The following is a 24029-nucleotide window of genomic DNA, read 5'->3' on the forward strand; positions in this document are numbered from 1 at the left end:
ATCATATCAGAGCTCAGGAAAGTTCAGGACAGGTCAAGAGAGTAGTTGGTAGGCTACTGGATAAAGTCACAAATAATCTTAATGGGCCCCATTTTAAAACACTCTCTAAACCAGTGGTCACCAAAATTTTCCTACCACGGACCACTACAATCAATTACCAGCTCTGCACCACGCATGCGCAGGGAGCTGGGTGTCACTCAAAGGGAAAGAAACCTCCCCCATAGTGACGTCTGATTGACAGAACTCTCCACTCTCCCATCGCAGGTCTGAGCCTAGAGTGGGTGGATTGTGTCCAGAGACGCAACCGGCTCACTTCCCTGAGCCTGGGATCTGTACGGGGGGACATGGTCTGTGGCTGTAGTCGGTGGGTCCAGCAGGGGTCCTTACCTTGACCTCGCTCGGGGGGTGCACTGGCCAGAGCTGCGGACCACCAAAATTTTCCAGCAGACCACTGTTGGCGACCACTGCTCTATACTAGACTACATGGTTCAAAGCACTATTTTGTCATTATATCATAATCATAATGCTGCAGAATGACAGCAGAGATATATTATCACATATCAGATATCATCACATATACAGCAACACTAATCAAATAGACACCGCCCTCGAAAAAAGTGTATTGCTTGTATGCACTTAGCAAGCACTGCTACAACATTGACAAGACTATAGACTATAGCACCAAGTAATTTATTGGTTCTATAAAAACATATGATAATAAGAAAGTGTTTATTAATGTGGCTTTTGTTCAGTTAAGACTTTCCTATTTATAATTATGAGAGGAGGGTCATTGGTAACTTTATGTGGGGCAGGAGGTTAATAATTGGGAAAAGAACACATTCCACCTGATAAATCATCTGTATCAAATAGCAATAGCCCATCCATTTCCACAGATTCTCATACACCACTGCCAAGAGGTTAGGGACTACAAAAACAGAGTAAAGTTGGAAATAACCATGGAGTTAATCCCTCTACATACCTCATTATCGTTTCTCCGAAGGTGATTACATCGGTCCAGAAAACAGTGTCCTCCCATCACCCACTCTTTCTGGATGAGGCCCTGGAAGCCGACACGGGTACGATAATATGAATCCATCATTATCTGCACCAGACTGGCAATCACACAGCATAAGTCTGAGGCCGTGTCCTCTGTAGGAGTAATAAGAAAGAAGAACAGTCAATGTCGAACTATGGAGAACTCAGAACTGAAGACTTTTCCTAAATTTAAAGCATCAATTTTTATTCTGATAAAAAGGTGTCTTATTCTCATGGGCTGTTCATACACTAATAACAGAACAGCATTCTGCACCAACCATGCATAGGAAGGATAAAGGGACTGGGTTTATCTTCTAAAAAATGCAAGTAGTGTGGCTATCACACACAACCAAGGAATTCCATGCTTTCTAAATGATGCATCTGGAGAACTGACTTTCCTGATGTGCATGCTCTTTACAGAGTCCCTAAACACAGTCTAATCCTAAAAAGTTTATTTCAAGATTTATCCCAGTAATTACACACACTCATAGAATCAAACTTTAGTAGATGTCAGAGAAGAAACCAATATTCTTCTGGGTTGCTAGAGCAAATTGTTTCAAAGGATGCTGGTGCCACAAGTCCACTAATAAAATATTTTTTTCTGGTCCTTTTCTAAACATCTTCTCAACTTGAAGCCTTCAGTTTGTACCAACACTCAAGTTTAAACTGTTGACTTACCTGTTCACGTCAGCTAAAATGGTATTGGCTAAGGTGTGGTGGTCCACTATTCCAACAGTGGCACAAGTAAAAAATAAAAAGTCCTGGTTCTTGGTGAAGGAGAGAGGGCTATACTTATGGATTCCATGTCCAGATTTCAGAGGGTTTGGACCCCGTGGATTAAATATTATATGCCCAGGCCCTTTTAGCTGGGTGCACCACCCGGCACTTTTCAGCACCCACCCGGCTGTTTTTGGGTGGTTACTAAAGAGTTTGGTCACAATACAGGGGCTGCCACCCATCTACAATTTCTTCCCACCCGGCTTAAAAAAATTTCTGGGTTGAGCACTGTATGCCCATGGGCTGGGACCCTTCATTACTGTCTATTTGACAACTTTGGTGTACAATTCTCAGAGGTGTATTCTAGCAAACAGTAGGACCTGACTCCTTACCCCTCGTTCCTTTTCCCCTATTTCTATGTTGGTAGTGTCTTGTGTTTTGTGTTTCCAGGTGGTCTTTCGAGCATCAGAGTTTGTTATCTGGTGAACATATCGAATGCAATCCTTGGTTCCATAGTCTTGAGAAGCTACTACTGTTATGGGCGATATGGCTCTGTTGCAGTATATTGTTTAATACATAATCTTATCTTTTATTCCTTCGCATTCTCTGATTTGATATATTGTTTGATACTTGAGCATTGTTGTATCCCTATATGTGCAAATTATTGTAAAATATAAATAAAACTTATTGAAACTAAAATATTTATTTTCTCTTGCACAACCTTGTCAAACTATAAACGTGTGCTGCTATTGAAAAAACAACATTTCAATAAACTTACCTTTAAGAACAACATTGATTTTTTGTGTCTCTAAATAGTCAATGACTTCAATGGATTTCTTAAGGCACTGCCTGTAATAATCAGATGAAAAATGTGTCAGAAAGGAAGCAAAGTGAGAAAAGTGATTTTTTTTACTAATTACATTGGGCATATAGATATTAATGACAGCTGGTCAGGGTTGGTCCCCCAGCATTACATTGTTTTGAATGGAAATTTATTTTACACTGTAGGCCTATAATTGTTAGGCATAACTCACCGAGATATGTCCAATATTTAATAAATTTAATATTAAACTTTAATAAAAAAAATCTGTTAAAACAAGGGTGCGTAAAAATACAGAAACCTATAACATAATTGCACAGTAGCATATATATATATATATATATATATATATATATATATGGATTACTTTGTATTGGATTCAATACAGCTATTTTGTATTAATTCCAATACAAAATTATTTGAATTTCGCGCTGCGCCTCCCGCACACACCGACGTCACCAGGGAGACCCCTGGGAACATCACTGCACTCACCGGCTGAAGATTATTATTATTATTATTATTATTAATAAACAGGATTTATATAGTGCCAACATACTAGATTGTAAGCTCTTCGGGGCAGGGTTCTTTCCTCCTGTATCACTGTCTGTATTAGTCTGTCAATTGCAATCCCTATTTAATGTACAGCGCTGCGTATTATGTTGGCGCTATATAAATCCTGTTTATTAATAATAATATTAATAATAATAACATATTACGCAGCACTGTACATTAAATAGGGATCCAAAGAAGAAGACGTAGCCCGAGGATAAGATCCATCGGGCAGGACGCTGAAGGACGTGATGGGACAGGGCAAGTGTGTGGGGTTTTTTTAAATTGTTTTTAGCTACCCCGAGTGTGGCTTGGGGTTACCACTTTTTGCATGTTTTTTTTTACCCCGAGCCACACTTGGGAATACCGCCAGGGGGGTTAATGTTTTGTGAAGCAACCTATATTGTTTATTCAAAATGTGTAAAAAATAAAATAAAAAAAAAATTTAAATAAAAAAAGCTTATTTCTAGGTATGTAAAAATAGCAGGACTAGCATAATTCACTTTATCAATCTGTGCAGCCAATGCAGTTACTGGTATACAAAGCTGACTCTCAAAAGTCAACAGGTAAATCAGGCCCTCCATCTTTAACTACTCAATCCAACAAACTGTGAACGGAGGAATGACTGTCGCAGACAAGGCAGAGGTGTCCCAAATGTGCAAGCTATGGCGGACAGCCAGGCTTCACCTTCTCGATGCTGTACAAATCTTTCTCTAGGAAAGACACTGGAGAAGACTTTTTGTACATGGAGTGTGCACCAGTATGTTGCTTATAGGTTAAATCATTTATATTTGGCAGCAGTTTCTGCAAATACTGACAAAGAAATCTAAAAGGGGGCAGCATTGAGCATAATTTGCATGTATGCCTGGTGTACCAATCTGTAAATCAGATATCCTCCAGCAATATGAGGGTCGCACTTACTTTATTCCTACACCTGGCTTTATTCTAGGCATCTATACCAAGAACAAGCTGGTAATAAAAATTACATTGTGCATGTGCCCCAGTATAGTTATCAAAAATCTTATATCACGCAAGTGAAAGTGTTCTTTTAGCAGGAGACACAAACAAAGTTTTTTCTAGTAAACAACTTCACAACTCCAACTCTGAATTTTTGTTTTGCAGTGATTTTTTCACATTAAGACAACATGACCATTTTCAGCAGGATGTAGTAGTAAATGTTTTTATCGTACACACCTGACTATTTCCAGCCAATTGCATGTGTCTAGTAATGAAAACCATTTGGAGTCGGTGTCCCAGAACTCAGTGGAGTTTTCTGCCAAGGTAAAAGAAAGAAAGATGAGTAGTGATACACATTCCCCAAATATAATTCATACATGCACTTATATTCTGCTGACATTCTTCCGCAGCACTTTGCAGAGTGTACAGTCATGTCACCGACTCTTGCAATCTATTTTCCGTACCAAAGTCATATGTAATTTAGATAATCTAATGTCAGTTTAGGAGAACCTATTTACCCAGCCAGTATGAGTGCCCAGAGAAAACTCACACAAACATCAGGAGAACATACAAACTTCCATGCAGATAGTAGAAAGCTAGGAAAAAAAAGCATCCTCCGACTAATGCTGCAAGATAAGATGCACAATAAGAGGTCGCCATTAACAAGGCCGATCACTGGATCCACCTGATTTCAATTTGGAGGGGTATCCACATAACTTTGTGCCTATAGAACAATGTGATGGTTAGGTGATTTGCTACTTTAGACTAAATAATAATTCCCCACTGTAAACAATCTAACTGCTCCTTTAAAAATTAGACATAGAAGTCACAATTAGATTCCTACAGAGAAGTTATCAGATTGCCAATTCTTTTTAAATATACCCAAAATGTTTTAGTTCGCACATGTTATATCGACATACCCCAAATGCATATAGAGATTTATTATGCTGGAAATAGCAGGTGGACGAGAGTTAAGAATTGTTAGTCATCACAGTTCAAGTGCAACAAATATAAAATATTACAAATACTGAATGACCCTTTTTATCTTTTATTAGACAAGAACAACAAGAAAACATAAGCACTCTATAATAAAAAGGTAATCAGTATATTACCGATAAGAAACAGCTGTTTAAAGCGAGTGTAGGCTGCCTGGATTTCTGATATTGAGGGAAGACTTATTGACAGGTCCTCAATTCTTACTTCTTCATAGGGAGGTCTGTGAAGCGTCTTCTCTACACTGTTTAACACAAAAGTAAAATGAATCATTAACAATTAATACTAACGAGAGATAATACAGACAGATCCTTCAGCTTCAGAGCTCATTTAATGGGTACCTTTTGACATCTGAATAGTTTAATCATTAGATAGATGAGCAATGAAGCAGTAATATGCAGAGCAGGTATACCTGTGTTTCTTTTCCCATATAACAAAAGGAAAATGTACCTGCAAAGGTGTGGGGCATAACACTGCAGAATAAATTATATTTTCTGTATTGTATATTGGAATATCATTTTAATTATTTAAACCATAGGAGTGACTTTAACATTCTTGCTGCAGTTCAGTACTGCACTAATTATATATATATATTTCTAACTTCAGTGACTGTCTGCAGTCTTGTCTGTCTGCATGTGATCTCAGGATCATCAACTGTTGAGATGGTATCTCAAGCTATACAGAGAGCAAATGTTTTCTCAATAATTGGGCTTTACTGATGCATTTTAACCTGCACATTTATTTGCAGGTTAAGCTATCCCGGTTACAAGGTTTGGGACAAAGTCAGATTACAATGTTTGTGGTGTTACAATCAGCTTCTATTTACAAAGTTCAAAGTTTTTTTTTTTTTCAAAAGAAAAACAGTTGCTCAATCACCTTGACAAAAAAATAACTGGAGCTGGGTTTTATTTGTTTTTAATTCCCCTTTTTAATGAGGACAACATTATTGCGTGAATTCACCGTAGAACAACAATTTAACCAATATTGAAACTACCTAGCCACCAAGCCACTAGAAGCTGTCTCTGATCTGCCATCTTCCCATACTGCATCCTGCTGCCTTCCCTTCCCTGGTAAATGAAAATGCAAGTGATCAGACCACCTTTTTCAAATGCTCATGTCTTTTTGTGGTAGACAGGAGTTAGCATTGGCACTATTTACTCATGTATTTTTGTGGTACGTTAACTCCTCTTTGAGATCTGACTAGACAGACTGAATTGGTTAGCCCCCCCCCCCCCCTACTTTCCCAATATCCCATCACCTGGACAGTATCAAAATAATCAATGTTTGTTTTTCTTCACCTGTCAATGGTTTCAATGTTTTGGCCGATTGGCATTTGCATAATTTTTACTATTACCTGTACCCACCACTTTAATCCCACACCATTACCAAGATGCATACTAAAAACAGTGGCACATCATACAGACCTGTCGAGAAAAGCTTTCTGTTCCTGGATGGAGATATCATCCACCTCTTTAGGGAGGGAAGCCATCTTGCACAGAGTTGATCCTTGTCGAGTAGACCAGCACCATATCTAGGGAAGATAATAAGAAATGTGTGTCCTATAATTACAACTTCCCTGTGCAACTGATACCCTGTCACCACCTGCAAGAATCTTCTAGGCCACCGGCTGCTTCACATTTCTATTACCGCATTAAAAGGATTTGTAAATGCTGCCTCTTGTGGTCATTTCTACATTAGGAAATGCAACTAAGCGGACAGGGTTCTTTATAGTCATAAAGGAACCCTTTTGTGCGATACTTCCCCCACCTCCTAGATTGTAAAGTTCTTCGTGGCAGGGTCCTCTCCTCCTCCTGTGTCACTGTCGGTATCTGGCTGTCATTTGCAACCTCTGTTTAATGTACAGCGCTGAGCAATATGTTGGTGCTATATAAATACTGTTTGTTAATATTAATAATAATAATTGTGTTCTAAGGCAGCGGCTGCCAACTGGTAGTCCGTGGACCACTGGCGGTGTGTTTCACGACAGAACCCGCCCATTCTCCCATCGCAGGCTCAGATGTGCGATGGCAGAGTGGGCGGAGTTCTGACGCTATGACATCACTATGGGGAGGATCCTCCCTTTTGATTAACAACCGTCTCTCTGCGCATGTGTGGTCAGGAGACGGTAATTTTAGTGGTCCGTGGGACCAAAAAGATTGGCGACCGCAATTCTAAGGAATTAGTCTGCTCATGACTATTTACTTGCTCAACTCAACCTGAGAGGGACTAAAGGTTGCAGAAATACTTACAGGTATTCCTCTGCCCTGGAATTTAGAAACACTCTCCTCCTGCAGAGATATGGGCACCACAAAGTAAGGCGGTAACCTGCACATACAGAAGTAGATGTGTTTTATTAACACAGCGTATTTTATATACAGAGGTTTGCGGCCAACATGGCTGAATCCATACCTATCTGAAACTTGGTATGTCTCATTGACCGACAGCACTTTGTAACCCAGATTTCCTTTAGTGCGGTCCAGCTCCAGCTTCCAGTCAATTAGAGAGTCGAACATTAAAGTGGGATCCTTGGCGGCTGTCGCTAATACAAGAAGAAAAATGCGTCAATATCATAACCAATGTTAAAGTAGTGGTGGTACTACTACTAGTACAGAAAGTAATAAAAACCGGCAAAAATAATAAAAATATCACTAGTACCAATAGGATAACTAGTCCTACAAAAACATATACTGAAATATAAACCAAGGTACTTATTTTTACCTGGAATACAGGAAAACGCTTTAACTGGTGTATAAACGAGCAGCTGTCACTGCTAAAATTCAAATCAGTAATTGATAGAATGCCAATAAAATTAATGTGAATAATTACATCTATGGCATGTTATTTTTTAAAATGAAGGGAAAAAATTAAAATGACAGTCTTAGTCTAAGGTCCTTTTACTGTTGATTTGAGATAAAACGTGACAACATTTTAAGAGATTTGCTGATCTGAGAAGGTAATGCTGTTCTATACACATGCAGAACACCTCTAGAAGGGGGCACTTACCTATGTAGCATGGGGCAGCTTGAGTGTATGAGAATAAGAAGAGGCGTTTCAGCAGCTTAGGACTCAGCGTGTGATGAATGATGCCACTAACAATCTAAAAAAAAACCCACAGCTTAAATATTGGAATACTTGTACACATGCGGAAATGATTTATGCTTGAACATAACCACAGCAATCTACACTACAACAAGAGCCCTTCCTAATTTTGAATGGGGTGCCAGGAACCCGACTCAGCCAGAGTCACTTTTAGTGCATGCTCTCGAGCCTTTGAAAAACACGGTTGATGCGGATGCCCTCAGATAACAATAAAAGTGAATAAAAAGGGCAACACTGGGGAGAACACTGCACCAGTGAGCTTTAGACACCCATATACCATACCTCTTTATGTCCCAGCTCTGTATATGTTCCTAAAAAAAGACCACAAAAGGGGGGGCACCATTTTCTCCTCTTATTTTAATAACATATACAGGAAAATTTGGTGCGGACAGCATAGCCAGCTTACTACAGAAACTTGGCAACTTACTGAATTACTGGCTGGTCAGTTAGGTCAGTTGTCAGTTACAAAACACAAGGAATTGTGCAGATGTTGCTCAAAGATGATGTATTTGAGGCCAAATGTACTGGGTTTTCGACATCTTTCTCTATTGTTCCTGGGGAAAAGATGAATGAGTATGGCTGTGGTTAATGGTAGAACTGCAGCTATAAAGGTCTTTATTTGGAAGGCTGTGTGTAGCCTGTATGTGGGGGGAGCCAAGGAGGTCTCCCGAAAATGTAGGTCAGTGGATTACTAACTTTGGATGGAGTGTTTCAGAGGAAGCCAAAAGACAGAAATTTTGGTTGTCTTATGATGGACTGCAATGACACCAATTTCCTGAATGACTATTTAATCTGAATAACAGCGGGCAGAGTGTCCTGAAATTTTACTTGGAGTCAGGAATACCTCCATACAAGGAATTTTTCCTCTCTTGCCAGTTTCCATGACCAAGACTGCTTGGCTGGTTGTAAAGCTGCAACCTTGCGTATATCATCATGCACATTCAGCAGACATCCAAGGACTATACATATTCCAGAGCAAATGCCTAGGGCCTGCCTATACTGTGGGCCTGAAGCGGATCAGTAAGGAATGCCAGTTCTCACAAGAGCAAGGAATAAGACAAGTATTCCTCTTTCTTTTAATTCCCTAAGACTAAAGGTGCAATTTACCCCCACTATACAGGGAAAAAGAGAAAGGGGTATAAAGATTGCAGGTAAACAGGGTAAATGGTATAAAAGAGAACATTTACCCTCTTTAGTTCCTCCTCCTTAGTGTATGTCAGGCAGAAATGGAACACTCGGAAATCCTTGCAGTAGATGACCAATTTCTCTGGATATTTCTTAAGTGATGGCCCGGATATGAGAACTTTCTTTTTATCATCAAACACTGAAAGAACAAAAAGATAAAATCAGAGTTGAAAAGAATCTGAGGGTTGGGATCTCGGTAAGCCACACACTCATCAAAGCCCATGATGACTCCTTTACACCCTCAAATTATGCCACACTGGGCTCATGAGTGCTGGGTGGCCTGGTCGGATAAATCATGTTTCCTTTTACATGGCTGGTGGATTGCTGGGTGCATGTGCATGCATGGTTTACCTTGATCAGAGACTGCACAAAGGATGCACTATGAGAAAGAAGGCAGATAAGGAGTGCCAGGATGACCCTAAGGATCTGCTGCTAAGGTCGTAGTGCCTTCACAGGTCAGAGCTGTATTAGATGCATAAGAGGGGGCAGGTGGTTTTACAATTTTGGCTAAACAATGTACAGTATATATATAGTGAACACATTTTTCCCTAATTCAGATAGAAAAGGGAATAGTTAAAAATCCTTTCAGTTTTTTTGGGGTCGTGTGTAGGGATGAGCGAGAATGCCTATTGACATTCTCGCAAAAATTTCCTCGAACTTAAGATGGGTCAGGGAAATTTTGCCGAACCGATTACACTGACTCATCGGAAGATCGAGGAAATCATTACAGGAGGAGTACTGCGGCTGCATTTATGAATGTAATCGTGGGAATCCTCCTGTGTGCGATCCTCGGGCACTAGAGTTTAAATGAGGGCTTGCCTCCCCAGTACTCCTCCTACCTCCCCGGGCACTAAAGGTTAAACCAGGGCTTGCCCTCCTTTAACCTCTAGTGCCCGGGGATCACACACAGGTGGATTCTCCTCCTGTCAGTGTGAGTCCTGTGGCTGTGCTCATCAATGAATGGAGCCGTGGGAATCATCACAGGATGATTCCCACAGCTGCGTTCATTTATGATGAGCACAGCCACGGTCCCCAAAAATTTGAACTTAAATACGAATGTACACAGCCCATCTTCGCTTACATGTTCGGTAAGCGAGAACAACCCAATTCGCTGCGAGATCGAATTTTAAAATTTTGCTCGCTCATCCCTAGTCATCTGTTCTAATGTGATACAGTGAATCTCTCCAGTGTATACACAGGCAGCCAAAAAAACAAAGATAATCCTTCCATCACATTTAAATCTGTGCATTTTAGGCAAGAAAATGCAGGCCATTAAAAGAACTTTAGCTAAAGCCTGTAACAGATTGTCATATTTATTCTTTTATCAATATATGGATCAGTCAGTTATATACATGTATAAATAGAGATTTCTATTTACAGAATGTGATATCATACATTTATGATAAAAGCCAAATACTAGCTTCCCATTGGTTTTTAAGTACGTTATGACTAACCTGTTTATTTACCATGCATGTCAAAGGAAACTAAAATGTCTTACTGTTTTAAGAAATGCACATTGCCCCATATTTTATCATTTTAAACATGCTGCAAGTACAAAATATGCCTATTAATTTGCCTGCAACATAGTGTGCCCCTACCTTCCTCCATGATATAACACCCCAGGGTATTTTTGGCTCTAAACTAAAAACACAAACTTCACCTCATCTCAAAAACCTCTCCTTGTGCACAGGCAGAGATGACAAGAAGTTATCCGCTCATGTGATTTTGGATAAAATAATTTTTGCTTTTGCAATGGATACAATACTTGAAATGTTAAAGACCAAAAGGGTGGAAATAAGAGCAAACAAGAAAAGTTCACATACACATTTACACCAGAAGTTAAACAATGCAAAATAATTTTAGTTGGTCAGCAAAACTTAACTTGCTGTAGGAGCTCCCTCCCTTACCTTGCTACCATAATCTGCCCAGGGCACCAAGCAAGAATGATATTATCACCATTCTGGGTACAGTTCTGTGGAAGGCAAAGGAGGCTAAATCTTAGGAGAAGACACACTTGCAATGGGCTGTAGTATAACCTGGTGAGACTTCTCCTGCTCCACATGTTCCTGAGGACTCAATCCAGAAAGACAGAGATCTCATGCCCAATGATGTTAAAAGGTGGGGGACAGAGAGTAAAATAAGTACCGTTCCAACTTTACCATTAAAAGATGTGTTTTTCCCATTTGTAATGAGTGATTTAAGAAGGTGGAAGGGATCTGTTAGGCAAAAACTTACCATCCATTTACTCATTTCTATCTACTATCTTCTGCAGATCTGATAAGAGCTCCGTACAGAATTTTTTTTTTAAGTTTTTAAAAGCAATGCAAAAAGGCCACACCAATAAAAAATATTTTTTTTTAACTGGTCTAAGCTTTTAGAAGAGAACATTTTGTTGGTTGTCCCTTTTTTTGCAAACAATTCTAACCCTATATGTACTCCTGAATGCATCCCTGAAAAAGCCTGTAAGTGCCCCGCGGGTGGCAGTCTTACCTCCATAAATCTGATCTACACACTGCAGGGTGATGTCATTTTCACCAACAATCTTGTTCTTGAACTCTGGTGTCTGAGGGACATTAAAAAGTAAAAGTCAGATTATGAATACTAACAATCTGGAAGGACATGCAGAGAACTGGGCGATTCTCAGACAGACAGGAAAACATGTAGTCTGGCCAAAATAGCTACAGTCATGTGTTTTTTGTGGATCATGTCAAATATTCAATTCTGCAGTAATCAGGAATATGGTGTGTGGTTAGAAGAACTAAAGGGAAGCGGATTTACTATAGAAGATTTTCATGATAAATGGAAAGTCCAACTAAGCCTAGGTCCCCTTTCTTAGTAGCAAGCAAAAGGAATCCTTACCTTACTAAAGAACAGGATCCCGAACATGTATGCTGTCAGGGTAGTCACTTCATCTGCAAATTTGTCTCAGGTCACAGAGAAAGTCAAGTGGCATTTTCAAAAAAAGGGATCAGCAAAGCCAGCTTGCAGTGATTCTCTTGCAGGCCTTGACAGGTGACAGGTATTTTTTTTTATCCTTTGCAGGACAAAGCAACAGATACACTACTTCCCAGCAGCAAACATTCCTATTTCCTTCCATTCAACTGCTTTTCATTGCTACTTTTATTTGTAACAAAGCATGCGGTTGGTCATGACCAGACAGATTTAGGTGTTTATAGCAGTAATTGTGAACCAGAATTCCTCCCGAAGTCGTGGGGGCTGTCCCCCAAGCTAATGTAATGTGAGCTGTGGCTATAGTAACTATACCAGGGGTTCCCTGATTACCTGAAAGTTATTTCAAGGGTTCCCCACTGTTAAAGGGGTTGAGAAAAGCTGGGTTATAGTGTATTTCTCAAATGATCGACAGTGTGCACCTAAAACTTTTCAAGTACTTGCAATCACCTCTCGTCCCAACGCTAACTATATGAAATTCTGTTGTGTTTGCAAAAAGCCACCTTTTCATTGCAATCAATATCATCTGACTGACCCCAATATACACATAACAAATAAGTATATTACATTAAATTATTCGTTATTGGAATGGTTTATAAATATATACACCGAGATCTTTACTTAAATAGGGTTCAATCATTTATTCAGCAAAATGGTCAATATATATAAGGATGTACTGTGGAGAAAGTAAGCACACCCTTGCCTCTGAAGCCAATAGTCCCTTTAGATTTAAAAAAACTGCTCACAACCTGACATCAAATTTTTTACCCCCTCCATGCAAAAAAACTTTGCAAGAGGTTTACTGCCTATTTCGAATCCCCTACATTACTGCAGTTGGATTCTAGTCTGGGCTTTACAAACGCCAGTATATACCCCTTTACTTTCAGCCATGCCTTAGTGCAATTGCTTGTGTGCTTCTGATCATTATTGTATTCAAAGATCTATGGTTCAGCTTCAACATTTTTCAAGCAGATGGCCTTATTCTCACCAAGCACGCCTTTATGTAAATCAGAACTCAAAGCTGACTCAATGGCTGCAAGCTGCTCAGACTGCAAACCTCAAAGCAATATCATTTTCACCAGTTGGTGAGGTTCGTCCCCTAAAATGCTGTCCTTAGTTTGTGCCAAACATGTCTACTGTATTCCTGTCCCTTTTACTTTCTTCATTGTATCCCTGGCTAAGAACCCCTTAATTGAAAAGGAAAGTGTTTATTTCTGACCTTGTACTCTGTTGCTCTTTTTCACAGTTTACAATATTTTTAGGTGTGATTTACAATTTTTAAAGCTCATAAAGACCATGAGGTTGCAATGAGTTTACTGCTACCCCATTCCAGTGAATTACTACCTCTGGGGGCAGCACGGCAGAGTTTTAATCTGTTAAGAGCCAGCGCTGCGGTACAAGTGACTAAACGGCTGGCAAGGTGCCATGCAGGATCACTTGATCCCAAAGGAGGTCTGAATCTGCCCTAATGGTTTGTTTTCCTTTATATTTTGTCAGAGCTGGGACAAGCCAAACAAGACAATTGTTTTAATTTGTATTATAGTACAGAATCTCTTTAAATCCTTATACTGGCTGGTAAACGTATTCATACAAAAAAACAAATGTGCCAATGCTCTGCGTTGTCTTTTTCTAATTGGTGGGTGGCTGTGTCTACCTTACCAAAAAAACTTAGATCTAGGAAAGCTTGAAGGCGGTGATGTCATGTAAAGCTGGGTTATATTTCTGTGTGGAACACACATAACCAGAAAAGAGGACTTTGCTCACGTTATCGTCGGGCTCTTCATCACAGAGAAAGGTGATCTTAAAGTTGGTGCAGATGAGTCTTCCGCATACCCCACGCTGGGAGCCTTCCTCCTGGGAGCATTTGAATACATTGCTGGCTTCACAAAGAAGCATCTCACCTGCAGGGGAGAAACAGAAAAGATCAGATCATTGCTGTACAAAATGACACCTAATGATGTGGATGGCAGTCGTGCTGAGACAACATTGAAGCCCAGCTCCTGTAGTTTTTGTCCTGGTGTGAAGGGACATTCCCTCTACACTGAACACCGTGGCTTTTAGGGGCTCTAAGAGCTCATAAGGAAGATATACACTAATGTAAGTGCCATTTTCAGCCAGGACACTATCTGCATGGAGTTTGCAGGTTCTCCCAGTGTTTTTGTGGGTTTCCTTCAGGTACTCCAGTTTCCTCCCACATTCCAAACACATGCAGTTAGGTTTTTTGGCTTCCCCCCAAAATTAACCTTAGACTGTATTAAAGACATATGACTATGGTAAGGACATTGGATTGTGATCTCCTCTGAGGGACAGCTAGTGACATGACTATGGACTTTGTACAGCTCTGCGTATGATTATGGAGCTATATAAATACTGTGTAATAATAACTATGAATTGATTGATGTATTTTCCTTCAAGCAGTTAGGATATTGCAAAAGAAGAAAGGACTACTGGATAAACGCCATTTTTTTGCACACAAATATCACACCACAGATTTCTCAGAGAATGTAAAGAAAACTCCCATTTCATTTTATTTTTAAATTTGAGCTGAACTTTTGAGAAATGATTTTGAAAGAATGCCTAATTAAATGTATTTTTCTAAAGGCAAGCATAGTAAGTATTTGAAATTGACATATTATCAGCCTCTTGGAATCCTTGTATAGCAGGGTTGAAGTGTGAGAGTAAGAAGCAGACAACCAGCCAATCATATCCTGTGCTGACATGGACAATTCTGGCGGAGAAAAAAAGGAACAGAGGGAAGAGTTAATCGCTGCACTATTTATCCTTTTGCTAATCAGTCACAGGGTAGCTCCAGGATGACATGGGCTCAAAGAAAATAGGTGGGGTGTGATGCAGTACATCAGAGGCATTGGAGGTAAATATTGCTTTTTAAAAAATTCTTCTTATTCTATCTTTTGATTAGATATGTCATTGTATTTTATTTTGGCTTTAACATGTATGTTAATGAAAAATATTTTATTTAGTTAACGATAAAGTCATTTAGGATGGAGAGGGATGGGGACAAGCATGAGACATCACTTCGAATTCATTAACTTGTACAAATTACAGTCTGAGCTATTGAGTTCTGTGAACAATATTTTTATCCATCCAAGGGATTAATGACAGCCTAAATGACAAGCAGCCTATAACTCTACCTGCAGCATGGGAAACTTGAATATATAAAGACATTGTTTCACATTTAGCTGACAAACAAGCCTGTCTGTAAATTACTTCTGGCAAAAAAAGGGTAAAAATAAAAGTAAACACAATTTATACATAACAAAGGAAATTCTACTTTTTGTCTTTTAATATGTTTTCTGGTGCTACTTTACTTATCCTAATCAAGAATAAAATAATAACAGATAACCTCATCTGGACAGCACAGACAAACAAGTTTATTGCTCACCCTTTCCTTCCTTACAATACATATTACATCAGAGGAATGGGGACTGCTGAGCACTTCCTCCTGAGGAAATAACCCAGAAGCCTGCTGACAATGGAACACGCATGCAAGAAGGACAATGTAAGAGGAAATTAACTCACAGATACAGAGAGTAACACACTTCTCTTTCTCGTTTGCAGCTTGATGATCAGCGATCACCAATCACCTTCTGTGGTTAATGGTTTTCAGAAAAGCTCAATCCAAAAGAGGATCTGAAAATACATGCTGGGGGTTGTAGTTCTATAACATATCTTGATTGGTTTTTTACCTGTAAATACTGGTAAATGAAATGTTGCTGCATTTACCAGCCACCTATTAGATGTAACAATGTCAGTAATCTGTAGATTAATATTTCATTGCACCATGAACGTTGAAGAAAAAATCTACATGGAAGGAGCAAGACTCACAATTGATTATGGGAAGATTTGCATAAAGTAAATCAGTGGACAAGCTTTTGTCATTCAAGTTTTTGCATGCCCTTAACAAGTAAAATAAGCTTTAAAACAGCCCTGATTGCTCTCTGCAGGGTCTGTGGAGCGATTCATGCTCAAAGGTTACAGAAGAAGCACTCCAATCATTAGCAAAACTCAGCACAACATGCCCCCCTACCTCTTTAGCTATGTTCTGTTCTCTTATATAAAGGTTCTGTACGGTGGGGAGAGAAAAGATGAGCTGAACAGCACAGAAGTCAAACATAAAAAAAACATCAGTGCTCTTTTTCTGAAAATTTAAGATCGTTTCTTTACACTGCCTGTAGCTACAGAGGTTAGTGAGGATTTTAAAGCTAGCTTACATTCAAAAAATTAATGCATATAGACTGGTCACAGATTTACTTAAATATGCCATAACGACTATCTTTGTCACTTATATGCTGAATATCTTGACATTCCCCTCCAAGGCTATCAGGATTCACCAAATTTTGCAATGAAATGCACATGTACTGCTCAGTAAATTAAAATAAGGAAGATGCCTAATGAGAGGGCCAACAATAGTAAGGCTTCAGCTTGTGCACTGCATAGTGTTAGCAGTAAGAAGTAAAGATCCACATTAATACAATATGATGAATAAACACTGAAAAATACATTCACAAGTAGGTGTTCACTTCAAGAAAAGGGGCAAGCAAACAAGAAAGCCATTAAAAATGGGCTACCTGGCAATAACAAGACATCATCCACTTTTTCTACTTGTTCCTTGTCTCGAACATCAATTTCCTATAGAGGGAAGAAAAATATTTGTAAATGAATTTGTACACACAAAGGCAATCACTGCAGGTTTGAATTACTGAACTCAGACATATCACTGGGTGCAATCGAACAAATCCCTAGCAGGCAGGTCAAGGATTTGTAAACTTATCAATGCTTACTCAAAAGTTTATGTCAGTCCAGCAGACAATATACAGCTTCACATTAGGACTAAGAGGCCACTTCAAAGCTTACATTTGTCAGGGTAAATTTTGTCTTCATCTACAAAGTCAGTCCTTGGCCTCGTCTTCTCCTAAATCCTAAACACCTCACTGCTTACTGAAGCCATATGCCGTAGAGATTTATGATTCACAGCCTTGAACCAAAACAAAGACTCCCTGCAGGAACCTGGACTCCCGATATGTTTTGTAAAGACTCATTTCCCCAAATCATAGTATAGCTAGCAGCAGATAATACAGCTGGGCTTGTTCTGTATTGTTGAACTGGGGGAGCCACTTGCATAAGTGTCATTGCTACAGAACAAATCCAGGTGAATGTGAATAACTATGGCTAGCTATGCTTAGCAGTGCAGCATCTAGATTTTGCATATCAGAACTCTTCTGGATTCCAGGGAGAACTAACACTCTATTATTACACAGTATTTATATATCGCTGATATATTACGCAGCGCTTTACAATGTCCACAGTTATGTCACTAGCTGTCCCTCAAAGGAGCTCACAATCTAATGTCCCTACTATAGTGATATGTCTTTAATACAGTCTAAGGTAAATGTTTTGGGGGGAAGCCAAATCAACCTGGCTCCATGTTTTTGGAATGTGTGAGTAAACCAGAGTACCCAGAGAAACTCACAAACAGATAGTGCCAAGAATCGAACCTGGGACGTAGTGCTGCAAAGGCCAGAGTGCTAACCACTGAGCCACCATACTGCTCTAATCGCCAACTTTTTCCTGCACATTACATCCCATTCTTTTTTTGCCAGTCAGTATGACAGTATTAGAGCAATAAACCAAAAAGAAATCATCAGGTACATACAAGCTCTTCTAATTATCTATACTCCATTAATGTATCTAGTTTACATTAGCAGATATGAATAGGATATGGTAAAATATGATTCTCATTAAAACAGTCAACTCATTGTTTTAGGTTGCAAGACAAGGGAGTGTACCTTTGCGAGAGCAGAATAATGCAGCCCAGATAATTGGTATTTATAGGACTGCTTAATAACCTCCCCATATTGTGCAGACAAGTTTATTTATAGCAGTCAAAACCATTAATTATCATTCTGAAACAAGAAGCAACATAAAAAAGCCTGGTGTGAGCGTGTCTGTACAGCACATCAGGAGAAGAACAGCAGAGGATTCTGGAGACACAAAGCTATACTCAATGCCAATCTGTAGTAGTGTACGGGATGGAAGTGGCCCATCTTCTGTTGTGTCCGGGATCATTACCAGGCTGTCACCGCAGGCTTTTTCAGGTGTTTGCAAAAGAAGCCTAGAACAGCGTTTAATTTTTTTTCTTTTTTTTGTAATGACATTGCTTGTAAAAACCGATTGCAAGCAGCTGTAGAGGGGACAAGGGTTGCAAAATGCCCTAAAACCTACTTGTAGCATCCCAAAAAAAAATGCAGGGTATTGTTGCAATTTTTGCAAGTATTGTAAAATGGCTCTAAAATGTTTCCCAAAACCCAAAAATTAATCTCTATTTAGGATTTACATGTACTTTTGAGGATTGGCCAAAGGATACAGGAAAATATGTTTGTGGGCTTCCGTACTGTTTTTAAATAAATATTGATCAATCTGCAAATAAGACATAGAACATGTCAAAAAGTTAAGAAAATGCTAACCACATATGGAGAATCCATCAGACTGAAAACATTGGAAAGATGGATGCATTTCAGAATTTTCCCCACTAATTTTTTTAAGCTGAGTGGGAAGAAGCTGTAGGTGGGTGGCAGCCCCTGTATTGTGAGCCAACTTTTCCGTAACCACAACAAAACAGCCGAGTGGTTACTGAAAAATGCCGGGTGGTGCGCCCAGCTAAAAGGGGCTGGGGAGAAAACTGCATATTAAAGTATGAGCAAAGCTCCTATGGATGGTAAGGGCATCTGTGATCTTTTTAATTCTCTAAATCAATGCACATTTTTACTTTCAGTATACAGACCTGCTGAGAAACCAAAATTGGGAAAGGCAGTGTTCTCCCCAGCTCCATTTAGCTGGGCGCACCACCCGGCACTTTTTAGCTGTTTCTGGGTAGTTACTGAAGAGTTAGGTCACAATATAGAGGCCACCAGCCTACAATTTCTTCCCAACCGGCCTAAAGAAAATTCTGTGTTAAACACTGGGAAAAGCAAAAGAAAATAACCTGGACACACTGCATTTGCTGGCGATTTATATATTTTGTACGGACTTAGTGGCTCTTTTTTAACAATGCTAGGTAACCATTAAAATACAGATTTGGCCACATTTTGGTAGCAAGAAAAACAAAAGGTGACATTTGAAAGCACGTTTCTTGTATTTAAAGATATCAGGTGGTTGGAAGCTAGCTCTTGTGCCCAGCAGTCTTGTATTGCTCACATTGGTTATACATTTACAGATGAAAACAGCTTTCATGGGAAAGAGCTATTGGAGCAGGCAGCCATCCAAGGCTGGAAATTGGCACAGGGGAATGTGGAGAATGAGGAGTGAATGTCCCGAAGCAGAGAGGTGAGCTACACACTAAATATGCCACACAAACCACACACATTTAAAGTGAACTTGTCATTAAAGAACCCCAGGGGCTGCCATTACTGGCCAATGCTATTTACAATGCTGATGCCCAGCTGCCCTGATTTTTCATTGCCTGAACGCTGTATGAGGATTAGGAATTTTGCATTTGATTACTTTTATTGACTTTACTCAAAATCAAAAAATCCAGAGGCATCTAAAGAACTAGTTTCCATAGAAGGCCAACAATGGCAGATTTCCTAAAAGTTTCTACTGAATAGGACACAGTTGGATCAGCTTTATTTGATATAAAACACACAGAGGTATTTATAAAGCATTAAATGTGACAAATATTCATGAGCTGTAAATTACAAGGGGAAACATGAAGATCCACCGCATTCCTGCACTGAATGTTTAGATAATGTAACTTTCATTGCTTCACTCATCAGCTCCACTAATAGGGCCTGATTAATTAAAGCTCTCCAAGGCCGAAGAGGGTAAACTCATCAGTAAAACTGGGTGATCCAACACACCTGGAATTGATTTCTTAAAAGTTGTTTGCTATTTGTTAGCAAAACTCGAACTGGATCACTTCCAGGTTTTCTGGATCACCTAGCTTCAATTATGAAAGTGTACCCTCTCTGGCCTTGAAGAGCTTTAATAAATCAGGCCCATTATACCAGTTTTACAAAGCATTCTGCATTTTCTACAGAGACAGTCCAGCATTAGCTGCTTCCTTTGTGACTTTCTGCTTAAACAAATCTCATGTGGCACTTATAATCAGATAAGACCCATTTAGCTGTGTGTAATCTGAGGTTCAGCCAATAGCTCTGTAATAAGCTTACAGCATAACAATGAATGTTAACCAGGTAAACATGGTCAAAGACATCTGCAGCTCCACCTGCTGGCTGGAAATGGTAAATTTAAAATAATGATATGCAATAATAACCATAAAAGAGCTTTTGATTTCTATGAACTGCTGAAACATTTTATGTTAGATCACAAAACCCCACTATCCTGCAGAGATGGTCATAGTACCTTAAATTAGTTGGGTTTTTGGCTGCTTTACCTAGCTGGATATCTCATCTTAGCACCATGAGCTGAATACAGTTCACGAAATGCAATATTTTAAGATATCGATATCTGGTGCTTGGGATCAGGGCAACTAGAAATCTCCTCTGGCCTTCCTGTCAGACACATCCTTTGGTGTTACATCTCTTTGGAACTCTCAACTTCATTGAAGGTTTTTGGGATTTTTTCCTTCTTATTAGATACAACAACGGGGAAATGTAGATACAAAGTTTTTGTCAACTTTACAACTACACAATTAGAAGAAATAAATCAATTTTCATTATAGAATATAGTTTTCTGGGCCTGATGAAGCAGAGAAGACTCTGTGAAACGTGTTACCATATGAAACTATATAATATACAATAACATTGGTAAAGGAATTACATAGCTGCTTTTATCATGTTGGTATTTTAATATTTTATTTGGTAAAATTGTTGTTGTAAATTTATGTTTTGCATTTATTAAACTATACATTTTAGCTGTACATAACTGTGGTACAGATATATTTATAAATGCAATATTTTACCTAACAATTGACAGGAGGAAGTGACTTGGTTGTGTTCACACTCCTATAGTTGTCATACTTCAGCTGCCCAGTAATATTAATTTTCTCCTTTTAGCTTATGTAGGCATATAAAGGTTTCTATGATCTGAGGAATCCTTCCATCCTGTTCTTCGGGTTGGTAAATATCTAAGCTGGAGTCACAGGTAACCCAAACCGGAGTCATCATCTGTACATGTAGGCTGGATTCACACTTCTCCATTACCGTTTCGTGTTCACGAAATCCATTCATTCTAAAGGGCCTGTCCACACATGGAAGGGACATTTTACCAGCATAGTACACCACAACATACTAAAAGTGTTTTCCAGCTGGCACAGAGCTGCTTTAATGCCATCCGGGGTCAAAATGGTCCTCAAACCTGTAGCTATGCATTACCAATCAGTTTGATGCACAGGTATGACATTTTCCTAATTACCTAAATATCCATTAGAGTTATTGCTTTTAACAGGAACAGTTATCAATCATCGAGACTGAAACTAAGCCAATGTGGGTTTTCCATATTCTACTATGAGCCCCCCAACAACCCCACGGATGCCAGTCATGAAGCCTTTTCCCCCCAACAAAGGATATCCCCCAGTTTGTTGGAAAGCAATGGGCCTGGTATGGTACAAAAAGCCTGATTTATTAAAGCTCTCCAAGAGAGGAGAAAATAGACTATCATGGGTGAACCAGGGTGATCTAGCAAACCTGGAATAAATCTGGTCCAGGATTTTAAAAAAACTTGTCAAATATTAGGAAATTATTTTAAGAAATCCGTTCCAGATTTGCTGGATCACCCAGGTTCTATCATGATAGTCTATCTTCTCCAGTCTGAGAGCTTCTGGCCCAAAGAGAAAAGATGTTACATCCTCACACCCCTCCCCTATCCGGGTCACCCAGTTTTCATGCCAGGATAAGGGTGTCCTGTATGGTTTGAATTTTAAAAGGGGCTACTAATAAAAAAAAAATAAAAAAAAAGCCTGTTTGCATAATTTGGGATTTGTGTATTTACACCATTGTTCTCAAAGCTGCAAGATCCCCAGGCTATTCTTTTCTTTTTTTGACGTACTTCAGCTAATCCCACAAAAAAAAAAGTCCCTTACTGTGTGAACATTATTTGACAATGTAAAATTGTGTGTTCTCAGTTCTCAGGCTTGGTGTCCAAATGAAAAATAAGTTAGGCTGGGTCTACACAGACATTTTTAAAAACACAAGTAAACCTTACTAATGCGTTTATGTGCACTTTTATTAGCGTTTTAAAGCTTGCCGGGTTTTCTGCATTTTTAACGCGTCTTCGGTTTTAAGTGCTTAAAAAAGCAGAAGAACATCGTATTGAAGTCAATGGAAGGGTTTACCCGCGTTTTCCAGCTTTAGCCCAGTGTTTTATATTTTTGAACGATGCAAGCAATGATAAAGCTCATAAATGTGCCTCAAGGAAATGTACTGGTGTGGATTAACCTATTGTAATGCATGGGGATTTAAAAGCCTCCGGTTAAACACTGGGGAAAACGTCCGTGTAGACTAAGCCTTAGGTGACACTGCCAGACTTGGTCTTGGCACCTAAACTTCACAAAGCCCTGGTGACAGAAGAGTAAATTCCTTACTTCTGTAATGACAATCATGCAGTTTGAGGAAGGATTTATCATTGTATTTATTCTGATATCAGTCAGCCGAATCTAGTAAATAAAATCGAATGCTGGGAGATATTTTTGGTTGGACTTGTTATACCGGAATGATTTCATAATGTAAAGAATAGGGTAGAGTTACCGAACAACAGATCTATTGACATCTCCAAGCATATCCTCCTATTAGCGATTCTTCCAGCTCAGGAATCACTCCCTATTACAAGCAAAATTCCAGAAAAATGTATGAGCTGCAATCTGCTGCATGAACGTACATGTATGAGCTGCAATCTGCTGCATTAAATGCTCACAACACATGTGACTTATGGCAGCCTATTCATATGAATGTGCTGCAAATCATAATCACACAGGTTATTAGACACACATTGTTTTCCATAATATCCACGATACTGGGGTGCCATTTAAAGAGGAACTAAAGCCAAAGTTTGAACATTTGTGTCCAGGCAGGCCCTTTATTACACAGGGGACAGGCAATGTCCCTACTGCAATAAAATAACCTTACCTGCTTGACTGCAAAAAAAAATGCAATCACCTGTGCAACCATTTCCTTCCTCTCCTGCTTTTGGTCCTTGCTCATCCTAATTGTTCTGGCCGGGATAATGTAACTTCCATGCAGGCCAGTGTTGCCCTCCCGCCCCTTTTAGCCAGGTGGACCACCCGGCACTTCCCAGTAACCACCCAACTGTTTTGAGGCGGTTACTGACGAGTTTGGTCACAATACAGAGGCTGCCACCCACCAACAATTTCTTCTGGGTTGAACGCTGCAGGCACAAGGGAGGAATTCAGTCCAAGCAGCCACAGGCAAAGCCAGGACGTGTCAGTTAATCCCAGCTTCCCACTCTTTAGGATTGCAATCAGGCAGGTAAGAATGCTTAATGCAGGAGGAGCGTCGCCTGTCCCTTTCTGCCACAAAGCCCTGCCTGGTTGAAAATCTTGAAGGAGAAATTTTCATTTCAGTAACACAGCAAAGGAGTAAAGCTGCGTACACACTTCCAATTATTATCGTTTGTAAACGGACGACGAATGATCCTGCACGATATCTGCGAACGATCGTATAGCACCGATCCTGTACATAGAGATAACGACACGATCGTTCAAAGATATTGTACACACGGTAGATGCGAT

The 24029-nt window shown here is 39.5% G+C and overlaps 1 protein-coding gene across 1 annotated transcript in view; it reads right to left on the reverse strand.

Annotated features, from left to right (window-relative positions):
• Positions 1-24029, reverse strand: part of MTMR12 (myotubularin related protein 12) — a 48121-nt gene that overhangs the window by 12589 nt on the left and 11503 nt on the right. The window contains exons 2-13 of the mRNA XM_072416559.1: positions 16894-16954; positions 14069-14205; positions 11846-11918; positions 9358-9494; positions 8075-8168; positions 7481-7610; positions 7321-7396; positions 6496-6602; positions 5191-5315; positions 4316-4394; positions 2531-2601; positions 980-1149 (exon numbers count right to left, since the gene is read on the reverse strand). Coding sequence (XP_072272660.1) covers positions 980-1149; positions 2531-2601; positions 4316-4394; positions 5191-5315; positions 6496-6602; positions 7321-7396; positions 7481-7610; positions 8075-8168; positions 9358-9494; positions 11846-11918; positions 14069-14205; positions 16894-16954 — 1260 coding nt within the window. The remainder of the gene's footprint in view (positions 1-979; positions 1150-2530; positions 2602-4315; positions 4395-5190; positions 5316-6495; positions 6603-7320; positions 7397-7480; positions 7611-8074; positions 8169-9357; positions 9495-11845; positions 11919-14068; positions 14206-16893; positions 16955-24029) is intronic.

The sequence above is a fragment of the Pyxicephalus adspersus genome, chromosome 6 (assembly GCF_032062135.1).
Source record: "Pyxicephalus adspersus chromosome 6, UCB_Pads_2.0, whole genome shotgun sequence".
Classification (NCBI taxonomy): Eukaryota; Metazoa; Chordata; class Amphibia; order Anura; family Pyxicephalidae; genus Pyxicephalus; species Pyxicephalus adspersus.